The sequence below is a fragment of the Python bivittatus genome, unplaced genomic scaffold (assembly GCF_059951505.1).
Source record: "Python bivittatus isolate LINGU-HERP-01145 unplaced genomic scaffold, Pbiv_v1 ctg000700_np1212, whole genome shotgun sequence".
NCBI lineage: Eukaryota > Metazoa > Chordata > Lepidosauria > Squamata > Pythonidae > Python > Python bivittatus.
The window spans coordinates 53687960-53714507 of NW_028277098.1; the positions used below are offsets into that span (position 1 = coordinate 53687960).

The window sequence follows — 26548 nt, forward strand, 5'->3', positions numbered from 1 at the left end:
ATCTAATCTCCAGAGGAATGACGTTGCAGGAAGTTGGTAGGTTTTTAATGGATTTTTTGCTTAAAACCTCAAAAACAGAAACAGGGTAAAGAAGGTTGGCCTAACCATCCACAGATGCCCTCAGACCACAAAATGCAGAGGTATCGGCACATGTAGCCTGGGGATTCTACACCTATAGGTTACTCCTTGTTACTTGATATTTAGCTATCAATGTCAGGATTAGTAACTCAGGAAGCTATGATAAACTAGCAGATAAGTTTACTTCATCTATGATTTCTATAAGGAAACCTTATCTTACCATTAATTTCCTGACATCATACTTCTAACATCACAAACTCATCTGATAGTTGAAGGAAATCTGCACAATAAGCACGTGGGAGCAGAAAGCAATATTCTGCTTGCAATGTTTTGTAAGTAGACTGTTGGGAGAGAAAGACTGTTAAACAGGGAGAAGTGAGGCAGCCTGAATCCAACCCTAGACATTTTGCAATGGAGGGTGTTATTGTACTTCCTGTCAAGGATCAACTTCTATCTAAATAATTGTAGCACAAAAATGTGCACTAAAATGTTAATATGTTTCTTCAGAGGTAGCACTTTCATTGTTCTGGTGAAGAAGCACATATTCTTCCAGCTGAAATCCATGTCTTTGGAGAAAAAGTGATACTTTTACAATATAGTATTTTTTGGAATACTGATAAAGCTCTTTCATGAGCACAGCAACAAAACACCAACTATATCTGAATTCAGGGTCCTCTCTTCTGTATGAAACTTACTGGGTGGCCTTAAATGGGTCTCTATTGTTAAGCACACCCACTACAACATTGCTGTGAGGACAAAAGTATATTTAACTCCATACAGTCCTGAGCTCTTCAAGGGATATGACTGGATTCAGACATTGTGCTAAGCTATAAACCATGGATTGCAGAATGGCTAAATTTATATAATACTAAAACAAAACTAATTACATCCCATCGTAGTTTACTATGAAGCTGGTATTAATTTTTAAAAATGGCTAGTTTATCTAAGTTACGCTTTTATCTCTGTGCTTCCTTCCACAGTAATGGTCCTCAGCATTAGCTTTTGTAGATCTCCCAACCCATTCCATCATTTACTTCTGAGAGATGATCACTGCATCGACAACTCTTCTCTTCATTGGTTTTGATGAAAATATTATTAGATGGTAATCTTCAATCTATTTTCCAATTCATTTGTAATTGCTGTGTTTGTTAAGATTAGCCTTTAAGGGGGCTTTAGAATGCTTCGGTAAATTCTGTAACCAAGTGGTAACATGCTTACCATTTTTGAATGATCTCAGGAACATTTGTGAAGGGCTACAGTCACAGCGGAGATACCCTGTTCAATCACTGGGCTATAGTTTTCAGGATGGGGACAAAATTTGCAGGGATCATAGATTCTTGCAGCCTGGCCTTACCACAGACCACCTCTCTAATTTTTTAGTAGGGAAACAGACTATATCAGTGTTTCTCAACCTTAGCAACTTTAAGACATGTGGACTTCAACTCTGGACTATATCAAGATAGCTATGAAGGACAGAAACTCAAACTGATCCTTCAGATCTTAGAACTTTAAAAGGATAGTTTTGGGGAAGCCAAGACGTTCTGAGTAATGAGCCTAATTTAGAAATGCTCTAAATGTACCTTCTCCAATTGAGGATGATTGGGGGATGGGGAAAAGAAGATTGAGAGTATATAAAAAAACTATAGGCCCAGATATGGGACGAAAACAGCATTGGTCACACTCATGATGATCTCTGGTGGGAGTGGGATGGGGGTAGTACATCCATCCTCACTCTTCTTGACCTCTTAGTAGCTTTTGATACCATCAACCATGGTATACTTTTGGGCCCACTTAGGGAGTTGGGAGTGGGCGGCAGTTTTGTGCTAGTTCACTTCCTTCCTCCAAGGTCAGTACCAGTCGGTGTTGCTTGGGAGCAAGAGGTCCGGCCCACGACCCCTCTGTTGTTGCGTACTGCAGGGTTCAGTACTCTCACCACTCCTTTTTAACATCTACATGAAACCACTGGGTGAGATTCCACCACCATGGGATGAAGTATCATCAATACACAGATGATACCCATCTCCATCCCAGGTGATTTGAGTGATGCTGTGACCACCCTTTCACAGTGCCTGGAGGCTGTAGGGGTCTGGATGGGGAACAACAGGCTTCAGCTGAACCCTGGTAAGATGGAGTGGCTGTGGATTGGAGGCTCCTCTGTATCTGGGGGTTTACCATCTTTGGTTCTTGATGGGATTGCACTGCCCTAGACAGAACCAGTGTGTGATCTGGGGATCCTCCTGGACTCACGACTCCTGCTCAAGAAGCAGGTGGCAGTCATGGCCAGGAGGGCCTTTGCACAACTTCACACTGTGCACCAGTTACGCCCCTTCCTGGATCAAGACTCCCTCCAGTCTGTCATTCACATCCTGGTCCTCTCTCATTTATACTACTGCAATGCACTCTGCATGGGGCTACCCTTGAGTATCCAGAAGCTACAGCTGGTTCAAAATGTGGCTGTGTGGGCAATCTTGGGTGCCCAAGGATGGCGCATGTAACATCTTTGCTGCAGGAGCTGCATTGGGTTCCAGTTTATTTCTGGGTCCAATTCAAGGTGTTGGTTATCACCTTTAAAGCCCTACATGGCATGGGTCCAGGTTACCTAAGGGGCCATCTCATCCCCATTACATCAACCCATTCCACCTGGTCTGGCAGAGAAGGCATGTTGCGGATCCCATCAGTGAAAGAATGTTGAGTGGCAGGTCCCAGGAAAGCCTTCTCTGCCGTTGCCCCCGCTCTATGGAATAGTCTCCCCCCAGAGGTAAGGCAGGCCCCTACCCTCCCAATTTTTCAGAGGGAATTGAAGACTTGGCTTTGCCAACTTGCATGGGGTGAGGAAAGATACAATCGACCCTGGGAATGGCTGGCGCCTTGATGATGCTCCCTGAGTTTATTAACACCTAATTAACATCAGCCTCTTGGAAGTATAAAGGAAGTTTTTTAGCATATTTTAATTAATTTTTATCTATTTTAATGTTTATTCTATTTTTACTGTAAACTGCTCAGAGCCACTCCACAGTGAGATGGGTGGTGACAAATTTGAAATATATATCAATTTGTATTTAAGGCACACATTAATAGATTCAGAAAACAATACGTGAATTGGTCTTTTCCCGAGGATTGGCAGATTATCCATTTAATGAAAAGGCTCCAACGAGCCAGGACATTATTTTCAACCTCACCCCAACCATGTAAGAGCTGATAATCATAGCATATTCCCCTAATTTCCAACTTTCACTATTTATTTCCACACATAGTTTATTAGGACAAGAAAGTTAGGTTGCTTGGAAATAGAAGACTGTCAGTGTGCTGCAGTTCTTATACATGCATGGATTCCTCATTCCTTGTGATACTTTTTCACACTTCTGGATTAGAAAGGAAGAAAAGGATTCTATGTATTTACTGTATATATTAGGGTTCCGATACACCATTTTAGGTGCACTTTGTAATTTGTCAGTTTAGAAATATTTTCACTGATTCTTGCTAGGGAAAGAACACAATGGGGAGAAGTTGGACAGAAAAATGAGGTTATTGTTTTAAAAAGAATCAATGAACCTCCCTTCTATGGAAATAGCTGTGTTTTCAATTAATTCCAGATTGTGCACATGCATTCATGTGAGATTACTCCCAGGATCTGATAGCTGGCATTTAACTCATGTTATAGCTTGTCAATTTTGGGTTTGCAAAAATATTGGACAGTTGACCCATGATTCAATTTTCAGGAACATGCTTTAAGCAAATCAGAATGCATAGTTTTCTGATACTGCTAATCCTAATCTAATTTATTGTTATTTTGCTTAAACAAGTTGTTTATTTAAATATTTCTCATATGCAATGGAAAATAAAAATAGTAGCCTTTTATGTTTCTTCTGTGATGTTCTCATCTTACAAAAGGGCAACAGCCAATCAGCTTTGAGCACACATGAAAGTAGTTTTTCACAGATAAAGACATATTCATGTGAATACACGATAACACAGAGGTGAAAAACAGGAGGTATGAGACTACAAGCCAAAAGAATGTGATAGTATACTGAGCATGACAACATTACCAAGTAATTCCAAGATACTTTATTGGCCACTACTGCCTTTCAAATACCTAAATGATTCAATCACAATTCTACAGAAAGACCACATTCTTTTATCAACTCCACCCAAGTGAAGAAGGGAGAAAAAGGGGAAATATCCAGCAACAAGGATATTTTTTTTTCTTTATGCTTTCTTGTTACACCATTTGGCCATCTTATTATTAATTGGAGTTTTCATAAAGCGGCTGGAACTCATGTAAGCGGCAATCTTCTCCAGGGCCTGAGGATGCAGACAAAAAAAATATTAGGAGATTGAGAGAAGCTGTTAGTAGGCCAAAAGCTCAAGGAAGCATACCCCACCAACAACCCAATGAACCCACCATCAGGACAAGCATACTCGTTTCTTCTATACTAAAAACAAATTCTAGGTGAGACCACATTAATGGAGTATCCTCCACATTCCTTTTCCCATCAGCCTCTGCTGGTATGCCTAGTAGGAAAGAATGATGGGGATAAAGTCCAAAAACATCTGAAACCACCCGTTAGGGAATGACTGCTAGATTTAGTACCAATTGTATTTTGCTTCCCACCCAAAATTGGCGGGAAAATCTTGCTATCATTTTTTACAGTTATCCATTATTTTAAATCCATAGTCTTTGGGGAGGGACTCAGGGGCAACTAAAAGAAGATCTGCATGTCTACAGGTGGTCAGTAGGCTTTCCACCCATACTTTCTGAAGAGGTCATTCACGTATGGAGCTCTGTTTTACTTACCATACATGTATATACAAATATCAGAGTTGATCACTTGGGAGTAGAACTTTAAAATCCTTGCATTGTTAACAACCAGTTCATCATAGGAAAATATACATTAAATAAATGCATGGAAGAGAATCTATCACCAGTCCTTCAAGTGCTCATTTTGGAGTCCTCTCTGAATTCATATACTAAAGGGACAGTAGCCCATACCATAAGGACAGTATTTTTCACATATTCCTGCCTATGCCAATTTGGGCATCCACTCTAGCCAACAAATGTTGTGGGTTAATCTGTCACTTCTTGCCAAAACCTAATGAACTAAGTCACAAGATCCACAAGCCAGCACATCTCATGCAAGCAAAGCTAACCTCAAAACGAATCAGAAAATCTTGAAGATTCTTGAACTGATCAAGGCACTTGGGTTCAAACATGCGGTTTTGATCAAGTACATCATACATGAGGAAGTCAACAAATGTGATCTAGAAAAAAAAAATTCAACAGTGAGACACCAAAAAGATCAGACCTGCCCAAGGATGCCCAGGTGTTGCCATGCATGTACCTTATCCCCAGCAAACCACTTTCTATCCCCCAAAAACTGGGAGAAGAGTTTCAGTTTCCCCGGTAATTGCTCCAAATATCCAGGCTTGAGTTTCTCCTACAAAACATGCAAGTGGAAAAAATTGAACCAAAATCATAGCCAAAATTCAACAACTTTTCTCTACTCAACAGTTATGGAATTTGGCATGCTCTACCCAGAGCCATCAGAGTAAGTCAAAGTTACACAATACCTCCAGTATTGCAACAGCACCGATAGTATTACGACAGTACTGTCAAATAGCTTACTTTTTAATCACATAAAATGCATTCCTTCCAATCCAACCATTGCAGCAATATGTGCAATGTGAGCAGGAATTATCAAAAGAAATTGGCCCATGAACAGCAAACATAATTCATATCTATACAGCAATTCTACCCCAAAAAAGTGAAGGCAACATTTGAATTTAAACTGTTCAGATGTTCATTATCTGGAGCATTATGCAAGCACGATATAATCCCCCTATGCAGATATTCACATACTGATTTCAAATATCAGCAGACATCTAAGCTTAACATGCAAGTGTCTGCAAAGACCAACATCATGAGTTGGGAGGCTTATATCTGGAGCATTCACATGTAGAATATTCCAAATTTGTTAATGCCTGAATGCAGACTATGGTCCTCCAAGAAACCTCTCCACTGTGGTTCCCAGAAAAATGACACAGATATTGGCAGATGCTTGCACATCATCCATTTTTATATATTTGTCACAAGAAACCTTGGCATACACGGGCAGTAAGTATTACTATGCTGCATTTGGACCCACTCTTGTTTGTACAGCATTGTATGGCATCACTCCTTTATCCCACTTCACTAGAAAATGGAAATGAAGGCAACTCAACTCACAAAGTCAGGATTGTAGCAAATCATCACAAGGCCCATGCGGAAATCCATCACCTGATTCTCCAGCATGTCCATTCTGATAAGCTCTTCCTCAGTTTCTCCACCTGGAGATAGTACATAGAGATGAGAAATGTTGGGCAGCAGAAACAGGTCTTGAGTGCCAGTTCAGGCCCCAGAAGAACTCTGGTATACTCACACAGATTATGCTTGCGTGCGATGTACCTGAGGATAGCATTACTCTGTGTCAATTTGGTCTTGCCATCAATTAGGTATGGAAGCTGGAAAGTAAATAGAGTGACTTGCTTAAGAACAAACTTTTGCCATACTAGGCTTTCCCATGATTGTTCCACACCTAATTGTCTTTCAGCTATTCTTCTTTACCCAAGTCCTCACATATGAATACCCCAGAGAACAGCATCCTTCTCCACCAAATATCTATAAGATATTATTCCCATCCATTATACATATAGTTACTTACATTAGGGAAGTCCAGCCCCAATTTTTCCTTTTCACTGATCCATTGACTTTTATCATAATCAGGAGCTGGAGGGAAATGGGAGATAGAAAATTCAGAGCCAGAATATTTGAATAGATACAAACTGCTTACCTTTCACTAGACAAGGCAATCAATTTTAGGCAATGCCAGAAAGGGTATGCTTCTCCTGACCCATTTATAGCAACTACCACTCAAAGTGTTGACAAGTTCAGGCAAGCCTGTTGAATCTCCCCTCCTCCATTACCACTACCACTTGATGACTGGGTGGGCATGACAAGCATAGCTTGGTTACTGTATTAATCCAATTTTCTGGGTTTGCACATTGCACTGAACCATAAAGTAACCAAATGGGCTAGGTTTATATAACACATCAAGCCACAAAACAAAACAGAATTAACCAAGGGTAAGCTATCCAAGCTTAGCATGTTGTACAAATACAGGCATTAAGCCTTCAGCTGAGATAGCTAAATATACTCTGTGAATTTTATGGGTCATCTTAGTTGGTTTCACGGGAAAAATACTCCCCAGAACATCATGTTACACTTTGTTTCAAGAAAACAATTTGGCAAGGTCAAGCCACATTATGAGATAAACCAAAACACAATATAGGATCAGCAATGAAATCTGTTTTTAATCATTGTAGAGGGTAAGGAAGATGACCTTGATGGAGATATACAACCTCCATTACCAAAGCAACAAGGGGAAAAACATATCTTAAGTTCACAACAAACAGAAAATAGGTGGACGATGCTTAAACTCCCTAATTCACAAGAGTATAAGAAGGGGGAAGAGATTCAGTGTAATCAGACTTGCAAAATTCTGTTATTATAGCCAATCTCAATAAAAGTAGTTTTAGCCTTTCTGTGGAATTGATTCCTGGTCTGGTCTACTTGGTGGGGCTGACAATAATCAGTGTAAGTTTATGGTGTTAAATAACAGCAGTGTCAATCTCAGACATTTTTTCCCAGTAAAAATATGAATAGAGTGTCAGATCCTTGGTCTCATTTGTCAGACAGCTATGAAATTCAATACTGTGGATGCACTCTTATCCTACCTTAGCTGGCACCAAAGTGGAGAACCCCAAAGCTATAAGCTAACTCCAAGTGTGAGTCCTTTGTATTATTTTTCTATAAATGAGAAACTTACCCTTCTCTGATGAGTAAGTGGCACAACAGTCATATACAAAAAAGGGGGGAGCACCTCAAACTATTCCCATATTTCCTGTAACACCAAAATCTCTCACACACCCTTAGTAGAGTTCTGGCTACTATTCTTTATTCATACCTATACAGATATAGTTATGATGATGTCCAGATAAATCAAAACCCAACAGTTGAGTATGGATTCATTACTATGAGCAGGAACATTCATGTCATCCTGGGAGTTAGGAGTTTCTCTGGATACTGAGAACTTATCCTGATAATACCATTTCATGAAGCTCATTGAAAGACAAAAGATGGCTAAATATTATAAGAGGAATGAGTCCTGTCTGCAACCCCCTTGAGGCCTTCAGTTATAAAAATGGGGGATCTCACTCACCTCACTTTACAAATCACTAAATACAACCTTTGATTTTGCTGAGTCAGCAACATGAGAAAACTCCAATCCAATCATAGAAAAAGAAAAACAGTGATAGGAATATCAAACCAACGAGTATTTTAAAGACCTTTTAACTGACAAAATACCTAATAAATTGAGACCAATATTTGTTGTATCACTGCTAAACCTGAGCAAACATCTTTCAAATCCAAAAACCTCTCAGCTAATCCCTCTCTTCTGTCATGCATACAAGCTGCATGACCATGTAATTCTGAACTGACTTTTGCTCTTGTAAATGAATGACTCATATGAGAGCAATCTGGATTGTAACCAGGTCAAGTACAAGTCAAACATTGAACTTCACCCAACATACTAGAAATGGTTTTAAAACACCAGTCCATAATTATAGTGTTCATTGACCTCTTGGTAGCATACAGTGCTGTTAACCATTGTAGGATTGATTGATTGATTCATTCATTCATTCATTTGTATTTCTTTATATATATTTATATGTCTGCCAATCTCACCAATACAACTCTGGACAGCTAGCAAAAATTGAAATACAATATAAATACAATGTATATTTAAAAAACTGACTAACACAAAGTGGCTCCCAAACACACCATTCACCACTAGTGTAGGCTTGATTACTCTCCTGGCCCCCTGCCTGTGAAAACAGCCATGTCTTCAAGGTTTTCTGAAAGGTGAGCAGAGTCAGGACCGGCCAAATCTGAGCTAGTATGGCGTTTCAGAGAGCAGACACAGCTATGGAAAAGTCACACTTCCTGGGTCCTGCTAGATAACAATCCCTAGGAGACGGGACCCTGAGCCCAACCTGACCCTGTGGGATGGGTAGACACAATGGGAGTAAATATCCTGGTCCCATGCCATGTAGGGCTTTATGTACAGGTGTATCTGTATTCCACCTGGAAGGAACACCCAAAGCCACTCTGTTTTGCTAGGGTTGAGCTGAAGCCCATTCATCCCCATCCAGACCCACACAGCTCCCTTCTGAGACAACCTCCACAGTATCACTTGGCCAGCCAGGGGCAGAGATATACAGCTGAATACTGTATCATCAGCATATTGATGATACCTCATCCCATGTCATTGAATGACCTCACCCAGTACCTTCATGTCAATATTAAACAGAAATGGGGAAAGAGTCAAGCCCTGAGGCACCCCATATATGAAGGGCCATTGGACAGACATCTCCCCCCATCAACACCAACTGGAAGGAAGAAAACCAGAATAACACTGTGCTCCTCCTGGAGCCAGTCCAGAAGGATACCATGGTGGATGGTATTGAAAGCTGCAGGGAGATCAAGGGGAGCAAGGATGGATGCCTACCCCAATCCCACTCCCTCCAGAGGTCATCCATAAGTGTGACCAACACCATTGCAGTCCCATACCCCAGCCTGAAACCTGACTGGAAAGGAACCAGGTAATCTGTTTCATCCAGGGGCCTCTGAAGCTGCAAGACAGCCAGCTTCTCAACAACCTTCCCTAAAAGGTGGAGGTTGGAGACAAGATGTTCCATTTGTGCAATGAAGACACAAGTCAGAAATTGAACATTAACTGGAATAGGACATGGTTGAATAACAATGAAAACCCAGTATACCTTGGAATGACCCTGGATTGCACACTTTCATTTAGAACACACATACAGGCATTTAGAAACAAGGTCAGTGCCTCAAAGCATGCAGACTCTCATTGCAGGGTTCGCTCAGCAATCAGCAGCAGCTCTGCCTTGGCCTTCATGCAACTATGTGAACATGCAACTGCCTGATGCAGAAACTCCACTCAAATGTAAAAAAATGGACCTGCTACTGAATAATAATTTTTGAATTATCACAGGTTGTTTGAAGTCCATTGAAACTCTCACTATAGAGAATTCCCTTGAAGACTCCTGGAGAATTGTGGCTAGTCAGAATAAGAGAAAACAGTTGGAGGACGGTCAGACATGGTCTCTATAACTACATCATGGAGCGAAGCTGCTTGTCCTTATTCTTAGGACAGTAAAAGCATTAAATTCTAGACAGATCTGTCCTAGAAAGTAACTGCAAATAAAACTAAGAAATCTTACACAGCACTTCATGGGCATAAGCGCAAAAGAGCAGCTCCCTGTTAGAGAGGGAAGGAATGGGTCCTGGTAAGGCCCTCAAGTGCCTTGGTATTCAGGTAGATAGACCAAAAATCAGCAGAGATAAATGGAGACATTCTGCTGGACTAGAAAGCTGCAATTATGGTGACAAAGATTAGGCAACATCCCCTGCTTTGACTTTCATTAGGAGAACACTATTATATACCACAGGACCATCCTGAGGCCAACTCAAGAGCACTGAAATGTGCACAACAGTGAACAAAATTATTATTTCACTTAACAATGTCTGCATACTGCTCCAGTTACACAGTTTGGACAGCACATAGCAATGGATAGATACATTGGAATAACTAACTGATAGGGACCCAAAACATATGGTCCAGAGGCTCCTTGATATAAAACAATCCAAAGGGCCTCCCTAATGAGATGACAGTCAGGATGAACCTAGTTCTAAGGGCAGCATATTCCAAAGCATGAGAACTGCATGAGATGGTGAATGGACACAAGGAGCCAGTTGTTATGCAAAGGAAAATTCTCTATGTTAATGGCATTGGAAAGAGGTCCATAATATTGCACTAGAGATATTATCTGGAAAGGCTCAGTGCAACTGTTCTGTAACAACCCAGCTTTCAATATGCAGCTCCATCTAATTATTGTGTGTTCCACCCTACCTTAGGGTAACTCAAGGAACGCTGGAGTAATTTATTCTGCTTTTCTTGGTTATAGCAAAGTTTTATACTTTTATATACTTTTATACTTTTGTATAGAATAAGAACACACATACTGTCTTCGGAATACTCAAAATGATAGCTAGAAGCTAATACAATTTCTTTTGAATGAAAGGCTGATCTGATATTTACATTCAACAGCAATTTATATTCACAGAAGGAAATAAAGGGGAGGAGAGGACTTCATTACAAACCAAACTCAGCAAGGCACACATACCTTCTCCACAGCTGTATAACTTATCTTCATAAGGTGTTCCTGTGTATTCAAGCAGCAGTCGAATGCTATGGGCAAGCTGTAAAGAAAACAAGCAAAAATGCTGTGTGATGGGTGGGGAAGAGCTAGCATTCTCATATACTTTTCACAAGATGGGAAGAAATCTGATGTCAGCCCTTTGAAGTAGACAAGGTCAACTCAACAATTTCCAGGAATGTTCTTTATTTTTACAAGGTAGAATGCCAGACACTTGAAAGCCTGTTGGAGTTTCTCACTACTCCATCTCATACCAAGCAAAATCAAGGCAGGGTTATTTTGAGTTTCTTTTCAATCTTCCTCAACACTGAGCTCCTCCCTCAATGATTTGCACATTCCTTCCTCATTGCCAAGACCAGATCTATATTATGTCATGCTTGGTAACTAGCAAAAGATCCCCATGGGGATCCAGAAAGAAGGGGTTCAAAACTATTACACTAATTGGTAGAGGAAAAACATATGTTCGGTGTTCCCCAACCAGGTGCTCCCCAGTTACATTGCATTAAAACAATTTCTATTATCCTTACTCAGCAGAGTCATGCAGAGTGACAGAAACTGTAGTCCAACATATTTGGAGGATCTTCATTTAGGCTGGATGAACTAGAACCCCTTCAGCAGGAAACACTGCTACTAAAATCCTGTTAATCATTCTTCCATATCACTTTGAGCTCCTTCAATCCTTTCCAATGCTTCTAACAAAACTTATTTTCCTTTATTAATATAATAGGGAAATCAAGGAGAGGAATGGTTCACAGATGGCCTACATATTCCCCAAACTCATCAGTACAAAAAAGTGAGATTTCTGTTTCACATACACACTTTAAACACATAGTAGTTACCATTTTTCAAATTCCATGTATTCACACATAGACAAGGCAGGCAACTTCTCTGGGCCAGGAGCCACACACTAAATATCCTTCTTGGGTGGTGGTTTTGTTTTGTGAAAAAGCAACAAAGAAAAGGATTTCCTACTGACTTTAAACTGGGATCTTGAAAGGTAGGAGGTAGTATACAGCCTGGAAGTTTGTTGTTTATTTGTGTATTGAATTTACTTAGTGAATTTATGTTCTCTACCCTTATCTATGGGTCAGGAAAAAGAAGACTGACCTATGCCTTGGAAGAGAGATTCTTCCAAGAAAGACCACCTGATATCACTGTGAGAAAAAAGTGGCAGAGGACCAATGGGAAAAGCTACCTTTTATAGCTTAACCTGCTTTAACGTGGACATTTTTACGCACATCTTCCCTCTGCAGCCCAACCCCGGCAACGTTTATTTAGATCCGACTCCCAACTCTATTCAATAGGCCGGCAGACCCCTCTCCTCTCTCAAGACAAAGAAGAGGCCCGGGCAGACTTAGCTGGAGGAAGCGAGCTCCTTTCAGGTAGCGAGCTCACTCGGCCCGCAGGCTCAGGAGACCGAAGCAGGCACCTGCCACCGGAGCAAACGCACGCGTGCAGGAGAAACCCATTGGGTCTGCAACAGCCCGGCTGGCAAATGCCTCGCCGGGAACCGGAGAAAGGCCACGAGAGGCCCGAGAGGCCGTCGCCTCTCCTTCCATTCCCCCACAGGCAGAGGAAGGCACCCGTTGGGGCGCAGAGGGGCACTTCCCCTCCTTTCCAAACGGTCGGCTCGAGCCCCCGCAGGAGAGGCGGCCAGGCTCCTGCACGCCTCGGGTCCAACCGGGAGCCCCGCGGGCACCACTGGTGGGAGCGACGAGAAGGGGGCGGCGGAGCCGAAGTCTTGCACAGCACGAGCTCCAACCTGAGAAAGCAAGCCCATCCCCCGCTTTCTGGGCAAGAAACTCACCCCTCTGATATCCCAGTAGCCCAGAATCATCGTCACGGCCCTGCAGCTCCTCGCGTCTCCCACTACCACCAGTGTTGACCCTCTGCTTCGCGGGAAATTTAACTCCGCAGCCTGAGCAGCAGAAACCGCCTGGGCGGGGCTTAACAAACTGCTGACGTGCCGCCTTGATCGTCGAGAGAGTCAGGCCAATACGAGAACAGTTAATTAAAACTGCCTTTTCCTGCGCCGCCGGCGTGAAAGAGCCTTTTTTGCTGAGTCTGGGGGACGGTGGAATTTGAACCGCCCTTCTGAAACTCGCCTCGAGTCCCCTTAGAGCTGCGGAGGTTGATCCAGCGCCAGCAGCGACTCTTTGCGTATCTTGTTGTAAAGGTGAATGAGAAATATTGCTAACGGCTTCTAAAATTCCCGAAGCTGATAAAGATGGTTTAGTAAAAGGTCCAAGTTCAGGGACCGAAAAGGACTTTGAGCGGAGTCAGTTAGGTACGAAATCCATGGCAAGTGATTGGTGCGGCCTTTACAGAGCCAAGGGGGAGACCAGGACCCGCAGAAATGGCATTCCAATCTTCTGTGCCCTCCTTCCCTAACAGTTTTGTCTTGTGTTTTTCTAATCGTGATTTCTGGCTGAAAATGGCAAAGGCTGTGGCATTAGCTGAAAGCAGAAAAACGTGGTCTGAAGCGGGACTGAACCACAGGGTTTGAAATTCTTTCGGCAACACGGTTTGAGGTGGTTTGCCAAAGTCTTTTTCTGAGATCTCCTTGGATTTTCTGCAGGGTGTGGTCAAAAAAGCCAAGATGGTGGCCATGATGGTGTAATCAGAACCATGCTTATGCGCATTTGCAGTGCACATTAAAAAAAGAAAAAAGCAGAATTTCAGTTGCACCATTGCAGTGATCATCTTGACTTTTTTGACCATACCCTGCAGATGCCCCTGATCGCCTGCCCATGTACTAACCAGGTTTGACTGTTTAGCATTTTCCAAATCAGTCAGAGTTGCTAGGTGCTGCCCTAATGTGACACTTTAAATTAGGGATATTTTCAAAATACTTTTTACAGGATCCCATTTTTTCCTCATCCACATGATTCTACATGATTCTACTTGCTGGAATGGAATCATTGATCCCTTGTTCTACTTTTTTGTTTTTCATCCAAATGTGTGCAGAGCCCTAGACAGCACAAATTCATTGAGCTGGTTCAATTCTTCTGTATTGACTTTCCCCAGGTTCATTGGCACAGTTTGTATGCCGTGATGAAATGCCTTTCACCCCTTGATACAGTGTTGCACATTATTACAGTGAGGTTCATTCTTTCAACATGTTTTGGCAAAGGGCAAAAGTTATGACACAGACTGAACAGAACAAGTAAAATGCAAAAGAACAAAATAATTACTTAAGCTGTGTATGTGGCAATTCTAGAATTCATTATGGAAAATGTTTCCTGTTCAGTTGGAAGAAATAATTGTTTGGGGTTGGGAAGGGGGGAAGTTACTTTCTGCTGTATTAAATCTTAATTGGCTGGTAAACTCTATAAATCATATTCAAGAATGTATCTAATTGACCATGATAGTTATGTCCCAGCATCAGAAGTAGATGCTCTATCCAAAACAGCTTTATAATATGCAGACACACACACCCCAAAAAAGAGGGGGATGCAGTTCATAGTCTTGGGAAGGGATTTCAGATTTCTCAATTCCTGCGGAAAATTGTATGTTGCCTTCTCAATTTTCCCACTATGGAATCCAAGGGCTATCCACCCATCGCTGCTGTGAAATTAGCCATCTCATTGTAAATCCTGATTTTCCAATGTTTGCAGCTGTTCTGTAGCTGTTCTGTAGCTTTCTCCTCTGGCTTGGCTATCGTCACACTTCTGCAGGTCAACAACCAGCAAGGAGAAGCCCCCACTAATTAGGACACTACAGCAGGATTGGGGAGGGTCTGGCTACTTCATCATCGCTGCCACTTAGCATCACTGGCCCAGCCTTGGAGAGCCCTCGGTACATGCCAAGTGGGCTTCAGGGTGAATGTGCAGCAGCAGCAGCAGCTGCTTTTCATGCTGCAGCTGCTATTGCTCAGCTCTGGCACCTGTTGTGGGGCCTTCAGAATGGGAATCTCCTGCTAGCTGCCCCTGCTGTAGCTGCCCACTTCCAGAGACCTTGGCCCACCTGCACCGAAGGTCTTCCTGGGTGGGCGGCTTCCGCAGCTGCTGCAGGAGAACTTGATATGCCCAGCCGCGAAGCATTTTGGGCCGCAGAATAGAAGAGGGCTGGCTCAGAGCCACTGGAGGCCACCCAGCCGAGTGGCCTAGTAGGACAGCTGAGCCTCCCCCTTCCCTCTTTTTCCAGAGCTTCAGCTGCTCCAGCAAATCCAGTTCTTCTTCTCTCTCAGAGAATGAGAGCAGGGTGGAATTGATGCTACTTTGTCAATATCTCCTTTCTTTCGCCTGAGCTGCCTAGTTTTTTGCTTTCCTTTCTGTACAGAGAGAGTTTTTCCTTTGTTGCAAGAACTAGGGCAGCTGGTGGGGCAGGGGGAGTGAGGTTTGCTCCTTTTCTCGGAGTCAACAAGTGAAGACAGATGGCTTTTTAAACTGTAGAGGTTGGGGAATAGAAACAGTGGCAGTATGAAAGCGCTCCTCATGCATTTAATCTGCCTTTCTCTTGTTGAAGGAAGCAGTATCTCAGGAGAAACACATTATGGATTGACATAGTTTTGCACCCAGAGTCCATTTGGAAACATTTCTGTTCGTATTATTAAAAAGTAACCTCTTTTGCTGGCAACATTGGAGCCCAAATTTAAAGTGGGGAAACAGACCAAGGAGGGATTAAGAAATAACGACTATTTTTCAGTTCCTTATATTCTTTATTAGGTGAACATGTGTCTTAGAATCATAATAAAGTTTGAAAGTATGGAGGAATTATGAATGGCTCAAGGTCTCTCATTCACACGGTGTCTACAGTTGTTATCCCTGTGAGGCTTGTGGTCTCCTCTAGACTTTTTTGTTGCCCCACATGGCACAACTCGAAAAGATAGGAGTCTTTATGCAGCGGCTTGATTTCATGTAGGCAGCAATCTTCTCCAAGGCCTACAGAGAAAGCCAGCAAAAGGATATTTGTCATTGCCTAGTGTTGTCATTATGCAGCACAACAGTCTAAGCCAGACTTATGAACAAAACCACAAGTGTCTGTTTAATATCCGAAAAGCTATATTGCTGTTGCTTTTAATTAGTTGTGTGTTTGCATGATAAGAGAGATGCTAACTTTAGAACACACAAAGTTGATCAAGACTTTTGCCACTATTTCATCCATTATGGTATGGCACATCTTTTTCTCTCCAGCAAGGACTGGATGACACATGCTAAGACTATCTGTACATTCTACTCCATTCAGTGAAAAGTGAAGACTTTTCAGTTTCATGGCATGTAGCACACAATGGCTGAGCTCACACATAGCATTAATGATGATTTTCTGAAAAAGCCATAACCCTTGGTGTACAACCACAGTGGCTTGATTCAAAAAACACTAAGCCAAAACTTAAACAAAGCACATAATTGTTTAAAGCCACATTTCTCAGATGGCTGAGAAACAATCCACAATCAAGTGAATACTGCTAGCCATGTTGGCTGGGAATTCTGCATGTTGCAGTCCCAAGACAGGTGGTGGTTGCCAGGCTGATTAAATTGTTGTGTCAACTCAACCCCAAAACCAAACACTACTCTAAGGACACAGCAAATACTTATGTTCTGGAGAAGAATAAATTAGCTATTATGCAATTTTCTCTAGTACCCAAAACACAAGTGCATGTGAGAGAGGGGAAGATAAGGTTATGGAGCAATAGCCTATTTTATTCCTTAAAATAATCTATCTGTCCAGAACTAGCATTCACATGCACAAATCAAAGAAAAACTTCAATAATAAATGTATCAAACACAGGTTTCTAGCATTGGAACAGGAAGAGGTAAAAAAGTTGCAAGACTAGACCATAGCCCAAACCTTTTCTTAATCATTGTCAGTAGCCTTTTCCCTCACAAGAAAAATAAAAGTGATTTATGATGCATTAAGCAGGCATCCTACAAACCCAGATCTCTAAAAGTAAAGATGCTGTTGAATCAAGTTTGACTCTAGGTGACTGCACACAATCATGTCCTTTTCTTAGCGACAGTATAGAAATGGTGTTAAATGCCTTCTTTGGAGTGTTTCCACTTCCCTGTCTAACCTACAGCCTTGGGATTCCCTGAAGCTGGAGATCTCCCATCCATAGCTCCAATTCAGTTTAGCTTCTGAGCCCAGGCAAGGGTGGACAGATGCTGCTACCTGCTGAGACCTTAAGACCAGTGTTTCTCAACCCTGGCAACTTGAAGGTGTGTAGACTTCAACTCCTAGAATTCCTCAGCCAGCATGCTGGCTGAGGAATTCTGGGAGTTGAAGTCCACACACCTTCAAGTTGCCAAGGTTGAGAAACACTGCCTTAAGGCTATTAGAGGAACCTCAGTGAAGTCATCAACTCCTGCCAAGGTCATGGAAGCTCTTGTCCCTTGTCACTGCAGCAGGAACTGACCATTTTCAGAAGAAATAAAAGCTAGCAAAGTCTATTCTTTTTAATGCAACTTATGAAAATGTCATCAGAACAGAACCCAAATGAGGCAGAAAAATTGAGTTCTGTATATATGCATCTTTCCGCACAAAGAGAGGGAGAGCTGCAGCATGTTTATTCCCTTGCCTCATCCCTTCTGAATAATTTCAAGATGCGCACATCCCTCTAAAGGCAGAGACCATGGGTTTTTATTATTGTCTTTGGTCTCTATATTCCTCCTCTACTTCAGCATTTTTTCTGCTGAAAAATGAAAAAGAAATGCCTTCAAATACCAGCCCCCCCCCCATGCTACAACACATAAAATAGCTATCTTTGAAACAACTTTGTATAGGATAAATGTCTACCAAGGATTCTTAACATGATGTGACATTTCAGTAATGGCAGAAGGCCGCTACTGAGTATGGGAATTAGAGAGTTGGAAGGAATTTAGGTTGCTCAAGTTCTTCTATAGGTCTCAATAAATATTCCTAGCTCCTCCCCTAAAAAGCTGCATGCTGACTTTGCTGCAAAGATCCTGGCTTACATCCCATTTGAGCACTATTAGATTCACACCTGGGAAATCCGGCTTAATTGGGATGAAAATCATACTCCCTTTGCTATTGCAAACTTTCAGTAGTTATTGGTAGAGATTCATGTATAAGACAGAGTACATTTCACCTCAAAGCGACGAAGGAACTCCTTCAGATTTGGGAACTGATCCAAGCACTTTGGCTCCAGCATTTGATGTATATCCAACGTATCATAAGCAATGAAATCTACGTAGCTGAGCTAGAAAAATTAATAATCAAAAAGTATTTTAAATGGAAGAATAAAATGCATCCAATATCATGGTTCTATGTAGGTCACCTATAGCATAAATACCTTGTTTCCTGCAAACCATTTCCTGTCCCCCAGAAATTGAGAATACTGCTTGAGCTTCCCAGGTAGTAACTCCAAATACTCAGGCTTCAGTTTCTCCTGCAAGAAGAGACAACTATGTACAGGCTGGCTTATAGTCAAGCCGTTTGGAACCTTGAACTTAGCAATTCCCCACTTTTCTCTTTTTGCTCCCTTCACTCTGCTCAATAACTAACACAGAACTTTTCTCTCCCCTTCCCACCCCAGGAACAGAGAGTTGATTAATTATGCAATCAGCCCACTCACTCCAAAACAACCCCAAACTGATCTTCAGATCATCTGTTACAGCCTGATTCCATTGAATCAGAAAGCACAACACTCACAAAATCTGGACTGTAGCACAATTTTCCAAGGCCTATTCGGAAATCCATGAACTGGCTCTCCAGCATGTCTAACCTGTTCATTTCTTCTTCAGTCTCACCACCTGTGGCAACACAATGTCCTGCAAAAGTAAGAATCTGCTTCTGGGCAATTATTTGAAAGAAATAATTTTCTTTTTAAGGCAACACTGAAGGGGAATCTGAACCACTTACACATCTTGTGCTTGCGTGCAATGTATCGCAGGATGGCATTGCTCTGGGTAATCTTCCTCTCACCATCAATAAGATATGGGAGCTGGGGGAAAGGAAAAGGAGGAAAGTAAGGATGTGAGGGATATTATGAATTATTGCAGCATCCAAATATTGGAGCATTGTTAAAATCTAGGAATGTGCCAACTGGAGGATTTTCTGAGAATGGCTTGAATTCACATTTTCATGCCCAAAACATTGCTTAGGACTTCAAGACCATGGACATAATAATTTTTTACAGAGTTGTCAGTGGCCAAAATAACAACTTTTGGGTTCAGCAGAGACTAAATTGAAGTACCAGAAGTGGAAAAACCTATTATTTCTCTCATCTTATCTACTCTGTTCCCCTGAGACAGCACCTCCCTTCTTTTGGCACATAATACTCCATTATTCCCCCAGTCCTTTCATCTTTTCTCAATACAGAATTAACTACAGTTAAACATCCAGCTAGGGGATTATTTCTACAGGTGATATAGTATTTTGCCCTCAGCTCTTGCTTATTTTTAACGGTGCTCAAGTGAGAAACTAGGACTTTAGTGACAGTGCCAAGGTCACTCTAGACTGATTTATGTTTTCTTCTCACACCATCCCGGTTTTCAACTAGACTGTAATTGCAATTAAGCAGAGTCAGTCAAAACATTTTGCCTAACATCACTGCTTCTGCAACTACTCAGGACTCTTCCCTCACTACTTCTACCCATCATAACAAAAGCAGCAGCAACTTGATCCAACATCCCCTCTCAATCAACAGGAACATACTGCTACCTATTCCACAACCACTACATACATTTGGGAAGTCCAAGCCCAGCTTCTCCTTCACACTTGTCCATTCACTTGCATCAAAATTTGGAACTGTAAGCAGAGATATGCAGTTAATGCAAGTCCACTTAAACAGGTTGGGGAAGATTGGGATGTGGTTGTAACAACAGCAAAGATACACACACATAGTTCTGACATCCGTACAACAGAATGCAATTGTGGCAACTCTTGACAAGGGTCACTCTCATTTAAGGTTGACCTGTCAAGTCCTGATTCCATTGCTACTTCTCTCTCACTGCTGTCTCCTCCCCACTGAAGCCGTTCTCCGCACCACTGACCTTTCCATCCAGCACGTTGAACTCCGGAACTCCACAGCAGCTTTGGAACTACAAAGAAGGCTTGTCCTGATGGGAGTTGGTTTTCCCATTCCATGCTGGGTCCAGGCTGCCCATTGCATTTGAGGCTGGAAGTGGCTGCTCTGAAATAACTAATCCTAGCCCTGTCTTGAATGCAATATTGCTCACCTAAGTTCAATGGATGGCCAGTTGAAAACTGGCTGGACCATCAGTTTTATAGCCAATGAAGCTTAGGTCCTATCTCCTCTTACTGATTAACGCTGGATAAAGCAGGACTCTAGTGCCTTTTGTAGCTTCATGGCAGACGAATTCAACTATTAAGAACTTTCTCATGCAGAAATATGATAAATGACCTATTGCCATTACATCTGACATACATTGCAGTTTATGCATGATTCCCCAATTTATTTAGAAAAACATTTTCCATTCCCATCTTATACTCACCAATGCCAAGAACTCCAAGTGGTGGTGAAGTGCTTCCTGATGGCACTATGATGAGATGTCTTGTGTTTATCATCAACATTTAAATATGTACATTTTATACATATTAGTACATTTTATGCATATCAGTATAGATGGGTGTGTATTATATATACTGTATTGCAAGTATGGAATGGACAGGTTAAACCATATAGAATTTATGAGGACCAAATGCCCTTTTTGCATGACTCTAGATACTATGACTTCACCCATTACCTGTCCAGGACACAAACCTTTTTTAAAATAAAGCAACCCCCCCCCCCAAACTGCCCCAACAATAGTAATTATTATTTGTACACTTTCCCAGGAAGATGTCTTTATAAATAATACATAACCAAGTGGTATTAAGTGATCCCAAGTTGTCAACTTTGCTTGAAACTAAATACCTACTTCTGCATTACTTTGATCTCCCTAGGCCAGCTTGTGGGGCGGGGGGGGGGGCAGCAAAAGTGATCTATCATGAATGGGTCAATGGTTTATAGGTGGCCCTCCTATTTTATCCCCTGCAAAACATCTACTGCCCCATTGTACTAGTCCTGTCTCTAGTACATCTCTTCCAAGACATTGCTGCCACTTGCCCTGATTGGTGAGCGTACAACTCATTACAGGAAGTTTCTCCTTCAGCTTTGCTGCCACCTCCTTTCCAGATGTCACCAATCAGCAGGAAGAAATCTACCAATCAGATCAGTGGACCCAGAATGGCATGGGTCCAACTTTGGGACTCTAAGCTTCTCTAACTGGTCTTCTGCAGCCTCCAACTCCCAAGTAAGAAATACTGTGACATAAAGAATCATGTAGAAAAACACCAGGTTGGAAATAGCCCCAGAGAGGAAGGAAACAGACCCTGTTGTGATGCTATAACTATCTAGGTCCTGTCCAGTAGGAGAAGTGAAACTCCGACTTGATACTGGACAACCATCTTTCTCACCTAGAGTCAGGTGGAACATGACTGAAACTGACAAATACAGGGAAACTGGCAAATGAGCACAAAGTTGCCCTTTATTCTTCCCCAAGTGGCATAGTGCAGGCCTGTTCTGCTCTCTCCCACCTTGCTGAAAGCCTGCAGACATAAGCATCTGTGGCAGGGAGAACTGGGCAATGACAAAAATGGATGTGGTGAATAACATACTTGCATCAGGTGCTGGGGTGCAATTAAGTAAGGGCAGTAATTACGATGATGTCACCACACATGTCATCATTTTGGGATTACTGTAGATTACTGCAGAAGCTGCCCCCTGGAGAAGAGTTGTGCAGGAGTTGGTGACAGATATGAAAGGAACTCAGGAAACAAAATATTAATGGAAAGGGCAAAGGCTGGATATAAATGGCTCGGTGGAGGCTGGGTAGTGATCAAAGGGGCATGAGTAAGCTTTCACCTCCCTGAACTCCCAAAACATACCTCCATTCACACATACAGGTAGTTTAGCGACTGCCTCATTTAACAACTGTTCACAGTTACAACAGTGATGAAAAAGAACTTTGCAACCAATCCTTGCATTTATGACCTTCATAGGTCTGCAAAGGAAAGCTGTAGTAAAATCATAAGCACAGTCGTTTAGCGACCACTTTGCTTAATGACTGAGTTCCCAGTCCCAATTGTGGCTGCTAAACAAGGACTACCTGTACAGTAGAAAGGGTCAACTGACTTTGTCTCCAAGGGAATGAATGACAAAGCTTAACAGCTTTTACACACATTGATGCTGCCACTGGACAGTGTCAAAAGAAGGGGAAAATATTATTTTTATACTGATAAGCTAATGATGACTTAAGCTTGCCCACTCTTGAGATGGGGACAAGGAAGACAATGGGTATCATTAGGGTTTGTTTATGCTGTGCTAAGGTTCAAGAGGGCATAGAAGCTATCAGTCTAATATCAGTGTGCCACCAATTTTACAGAAATATGCATCAAAGATCAAGAATACCAAAGGTTTGCAGTGTAGCCACTGAAACAGACTAACAGATGTTTTGCTGTTATTCATATATCTAAATCACCAGTGGAAAAAAGGACCATTGTAAATATTGTTCAGCAAGGATATTTGTGTTACAGATACCAGCTAGCTTTTATTTATCCAGGCAATTCTAATACTTAAAAATAGGGTGTGTTGTTTTGGAGTCTTCACTGAATCAGTTAAAAACTGTGAAGTTAAAATCTGCTAAGCCCAGACACATCCAATATTTGTTCAACATTTATAAGCCTGGAGAGAACCGCCATGCCAGCTCAGAAAACATTCTGGGCAGCCCAGCATCCTCTTCCCAGAATTAGCTAGACAAGTCTCCTTGGAAGTTCACAGCTTCTGTTTAGTTCCTTACCTTCTTTTCCAACAACATAGCGTTTCTCTTCATAGGGGGTCCTGGTATACTCTAAGAGCAGTCTGATGGCATGGGCCAACTGCAGGAAAGGAATATCATGGTGGGTAAGCCAATTCATAGGTACTCATAACTGCTCCTAAAGGCAGCTTTAAATGATGTATAAATATTGAAATAGTTGAGATTCGCTTCCAGTATCAAGTGTAGAGGAACAGCGGGTGCTGCTTTGCTCATGTTCTGCTGGTGGGCTTCCAACAGGTACTTAAACTGGCTGCTGGGAGCAGAAGAGAGGGCCAGGTAGGTTGGTCTGGGGTCTGATGGCAGGAGCCCCTAATGGTTGCAGGTTGCATCCAAGACAAGCAATTGCCCCAAAGGAAACAGGCAGGTTTCCCTGCGTTCATCCCATCAAGGCTTCTCACCCTGTCCTCATATTTGTGGTTGTCACTGGCTGCTACCCTCATGAGGTTTGGTTTTTGCTTTTTTTGGGGGGGTGGGGTGCCTTCCAATCAGGGATGACTCCTGGTGAGTGCCTGGAAAGTCCCTGCAGTTTTCTTGGCAAGATTTTGGAAGTGGCTTGCCATTGCCTGCTTCTGAGGGCTGAGAGAGTGACTGGTCAACCAGCTGGCTTCGTGCCAAATGCGGGACTAGAACTCACAGTCTTCTGGTCTAGCCTGGTGCCTTATCAGTACACCAGACTGGTTCCAGTCCTCATACCACGGGTGGCTGAATAAGCCTCATGACCGGGTTTCCAACCCAGCCGTTACAAGCCGTTACACACGCGAAGCCCAAACTAAACAATGCTGCGTGACTCGGAAGTCGGGTTCACACAGCGCCGCGTGCCACAGCCCGCTGCAGGACGCCCACCGCGGGAGGAACCCTCCACTTTGCTTTCACCGACGGCTGAAACCGAGAAGCAAACGCTTCTGCCCGCCTGCCTTCGCCCCTCCGCTGCCGCCTCTCGGCCTCGATCGCTCGATCCGGAGGCGGAGAGCGCCGAGTCCTGGGCGGGAGCCAGGCACCAAGGCAGGGAAGTTTTCCAACTGTCTCTTCCCGGCCCGCCTCTGCTCGGCCCGCCGCCTCCCTCTACACGGATTTACCCCCCGGATGTCCCAGTAGCCCAGCGTGGCTTCCATCTTCCTCGCGGGGTGATTCAGACGTGGCTCCAAGCGCTCTCGCGCGTCGCAAACAGAAGCTGCTCCCTGCCGCAGCCGGCGGACCGCGAGAGCTGCTTTTATGCTTGAGCGGAGGAACCTCCCAGCGAGGAAGGGCGGTGGCGGGGCGAGTCCCGACGGGACCAGACCGCCGACGGGAAAGCCTTCCCCCAAGACTGAGGACAGTCAGGTCGCCGTGCCGTCGCGTGTCCCTCCCCTTGCCCGCCGAGCCCACTTTCCCTCCCGGCCCGTCACCTGCTTCAGGCAGGCGCGGCGCTTCAGGTCGCCCTCATTGAGCGCCATTCGCTTGAACCACAGGAGCTTTTTCCAGATTTAGGGGACCCATCTCGATGCCTTAACTGTTCCTTTCAGAAATTTTTCGCTCTGGGCTTATCGTTGTAATTGATCGGCTGCATTCGTACGAAGAAAAGTACCTTGAGCCGTAAACGAAGGAACGAGTCGGGGTACACGAAGGGGAAAAAGCCTGTATGAATGCAGTCAACTAGATCTTGAATTGCCCCCTCCCCAGAGGGGAGCACTAGTGATTTGATTTACACAAGAAGGAAAATGCTTGAAGCATAGTAGAACAATGTGCTTGAGCATTATCAGCTGAAATTATTAGCATTTTTCGATCTGTTGTGAGCTGCCCAGAGTCACTAAGTGAGATGGGCGGCCGTACAGATCAAAATAATAATAAAAATAACACTATTAAAACTGTCCAGATTTTAATTCACTTACAGCAGCCCACTCTTATGGGATCACTCAATCACTCAATCACTCAATCACAGTTTATAAAAAGAAAAGAAATAACAAAGAGAAGGGAAATTATTTTGATTGTTTCTTGAAATAATAACAACAAGCATTACGAAGTGTTGGGATGCTTGAGTAGATAGGTAAGACCCATGGTTCTTTACTAAAATTTTCACAAGAATATTCAATAGTCCCTCACTCTGAACCAACCACAGACTTGGGGGAAGAGAACAGTCCTATCCTCTGAATGTTTCTCTTGATGGAGGGAGGACTGGAAGAGAACTGTGTTATGATCAGTTCATCCACAATGCAGGGCAATAAGTTAGTTAAGAATGCAAGTAACACCAACTTTTTTGGAAGGGCAAAAAAGGGGAGAGGCGATGTGAAGTGCCCCAAAAGACTCCAGAAGAGGCACTACAATGTTAAATGTTGTTTTGCATAAGTAAGGATGCTTCCAGGTGGAATCCACACTGAACTCTTTCAGATGAACAGCTCCCTTCCCTTCTGAATCCAGGTTAAAGCATCCATGATTCATCTGGGTTGTTCTGACTATATTCAGATTTATTCCAACATCTGAATGCTATGATCTTGGGATCTATTTGGACATCAGACATTAGGGAGCTCAAGAGACATAGCAACTGATCAGCAGCTCTAGCTGAGCAGAGAGAACTGTCTCTTCTTTGCTGGCCAGAGACAAAGAGCATCTTGATCCTTCTCTCCTGGGTCCTGAACACACATCCTTTTCTCTTTCCTCCATCTTCACAAAAATCAAAGGCATTCAATTACTAGCTTCTTCTGATGTTTCTCTGCTTGAAATGGTGACAAACCTCCACAGCCTTCCAAATGCCTAATGCCAGCACGCAGGTAATTATGCCTTGCAGCTCTTTTACCTGCTCATGCCTGCATGTTGCGGTAACAGAATCCCAAGAGGTGGGATCTGTGGCTCCCACAAATTTACAAAGGTTTCAGTCAGAAGTGCATAATCTGATACTTCAGGTCTTTGTGTGGCTCCAAAAATCATAGGTTGTGGTCCAGTTGGGGGCGGGAGTAAAATATTGTTGCCAAATCATAATTTTAATTCAAATTCAAGTGGGACAGAAAGGGGACATTTTAAAATTTATTATTGGAGAAGAATTGTATCAACTAGCTTTAGTTCCATTCTAAACTGAGTATTTATTTAAATCTGAGTGAAATGAAATCAAATTTGATTTTTCTCCCAGCCCCACATACTACTGTTTTGGAGTTCAGCTCCCAGTATGCCACTCCCACTAGGTGAAAAAAGGTTGTATACCCCTGCTCTAAATGCTTTGTGACCAAAAAATATGAAGGGCCATTGTAAACCAGCCTGGAATTGACTGTCAGGACCAGCTCTCTGTTTCCCCAGTTTGAACAGTTGGATGGGTAGGGACCTTATGGAAGGACTCATTAGTAAGCAGGGGGCACTCCCTTCCAGCATAGGGCAGCTTAACTTCT

At 42.8% G+C, this 26548-nt stretch overlaps 3 protein-coding genes across 4 annotated transcripts in view; 1 reads left to right on the forward strand and 2 right to left on the reverse strand.

Annotated features, from left to right (window-relative positions):
- Positions 1-5315, forward strand: part of EPS8L3 (EPS8 signaling adaptor L3) — a 28149-nt gene extending 22834 nt beyond the window's left edge. For both annotated transcript variants that reach the window (XM_025166242.2, XM_015887949.3), the window contains exon 20: positions 1059-5315. In XM_025166242.2, coding sequence (XP_025022010.2) covers positions 1059-1061 — 3 coding nt within the window. In that variant the 3' untranslated portion in view covers positions 1062-5315. The remainder of the gene's footprint in view (positions 1-1058) is intronic.
- On the reverse strand, positions 4129-13423 carry LOC103068242 (glutathione S-transferase Mu 1-like). The gene is made up of 8 exons (XM_007427527.4): positions 13223-13423; positions 11383-11458; positions 6777-6841; positions 6495-6576; positions 6302-6402; positions 5418-5513; positions 5227-5337; positions 4129-4380 (listed from the first exon to the last, which is right to left on the reverse strand). Exons 1-8 carry the CDS (start codon positions 13250-13252, stop codon positions 4285-4287), a joined length of 657 nt encoding a protein of 218 aa, XP_007427589.1. The 5' UTR covers positions 13253-13423; the 3' UTR covers positions 4129-4284.
- A 2631-nt stretch (positions 13424-16054) lies between these two features.
- LOC103067998 (glutathione S-transferase Mu 4-like) lies at positions 16055-24427 on the reverse strand. Its single transcript, XM_007427526.4, has 9 exons — positions 24272-24427; positions 23178-23256; positions 20832-20876; positions 20060-20124; positions 19237-19318; positions 19027-19127; positions 18668-18763; positions 18464-18574; positions 16055-16298 (listed from the first exon to the last, which is right to left on the reverse strand). Exons 1-9 carry the CDS (start codon positions 24305-24307, stop codon positions 16203-16205), a joined length of 711 nt encoding a protein of 236 aa, XP_007427588.1. The 5' UTR covers positions 24308-24427; the 3' UTR covers positions 16055-16202.
- Between the last annotated feature and the right edge of the window lie 2121 nt (positions 24428-26548).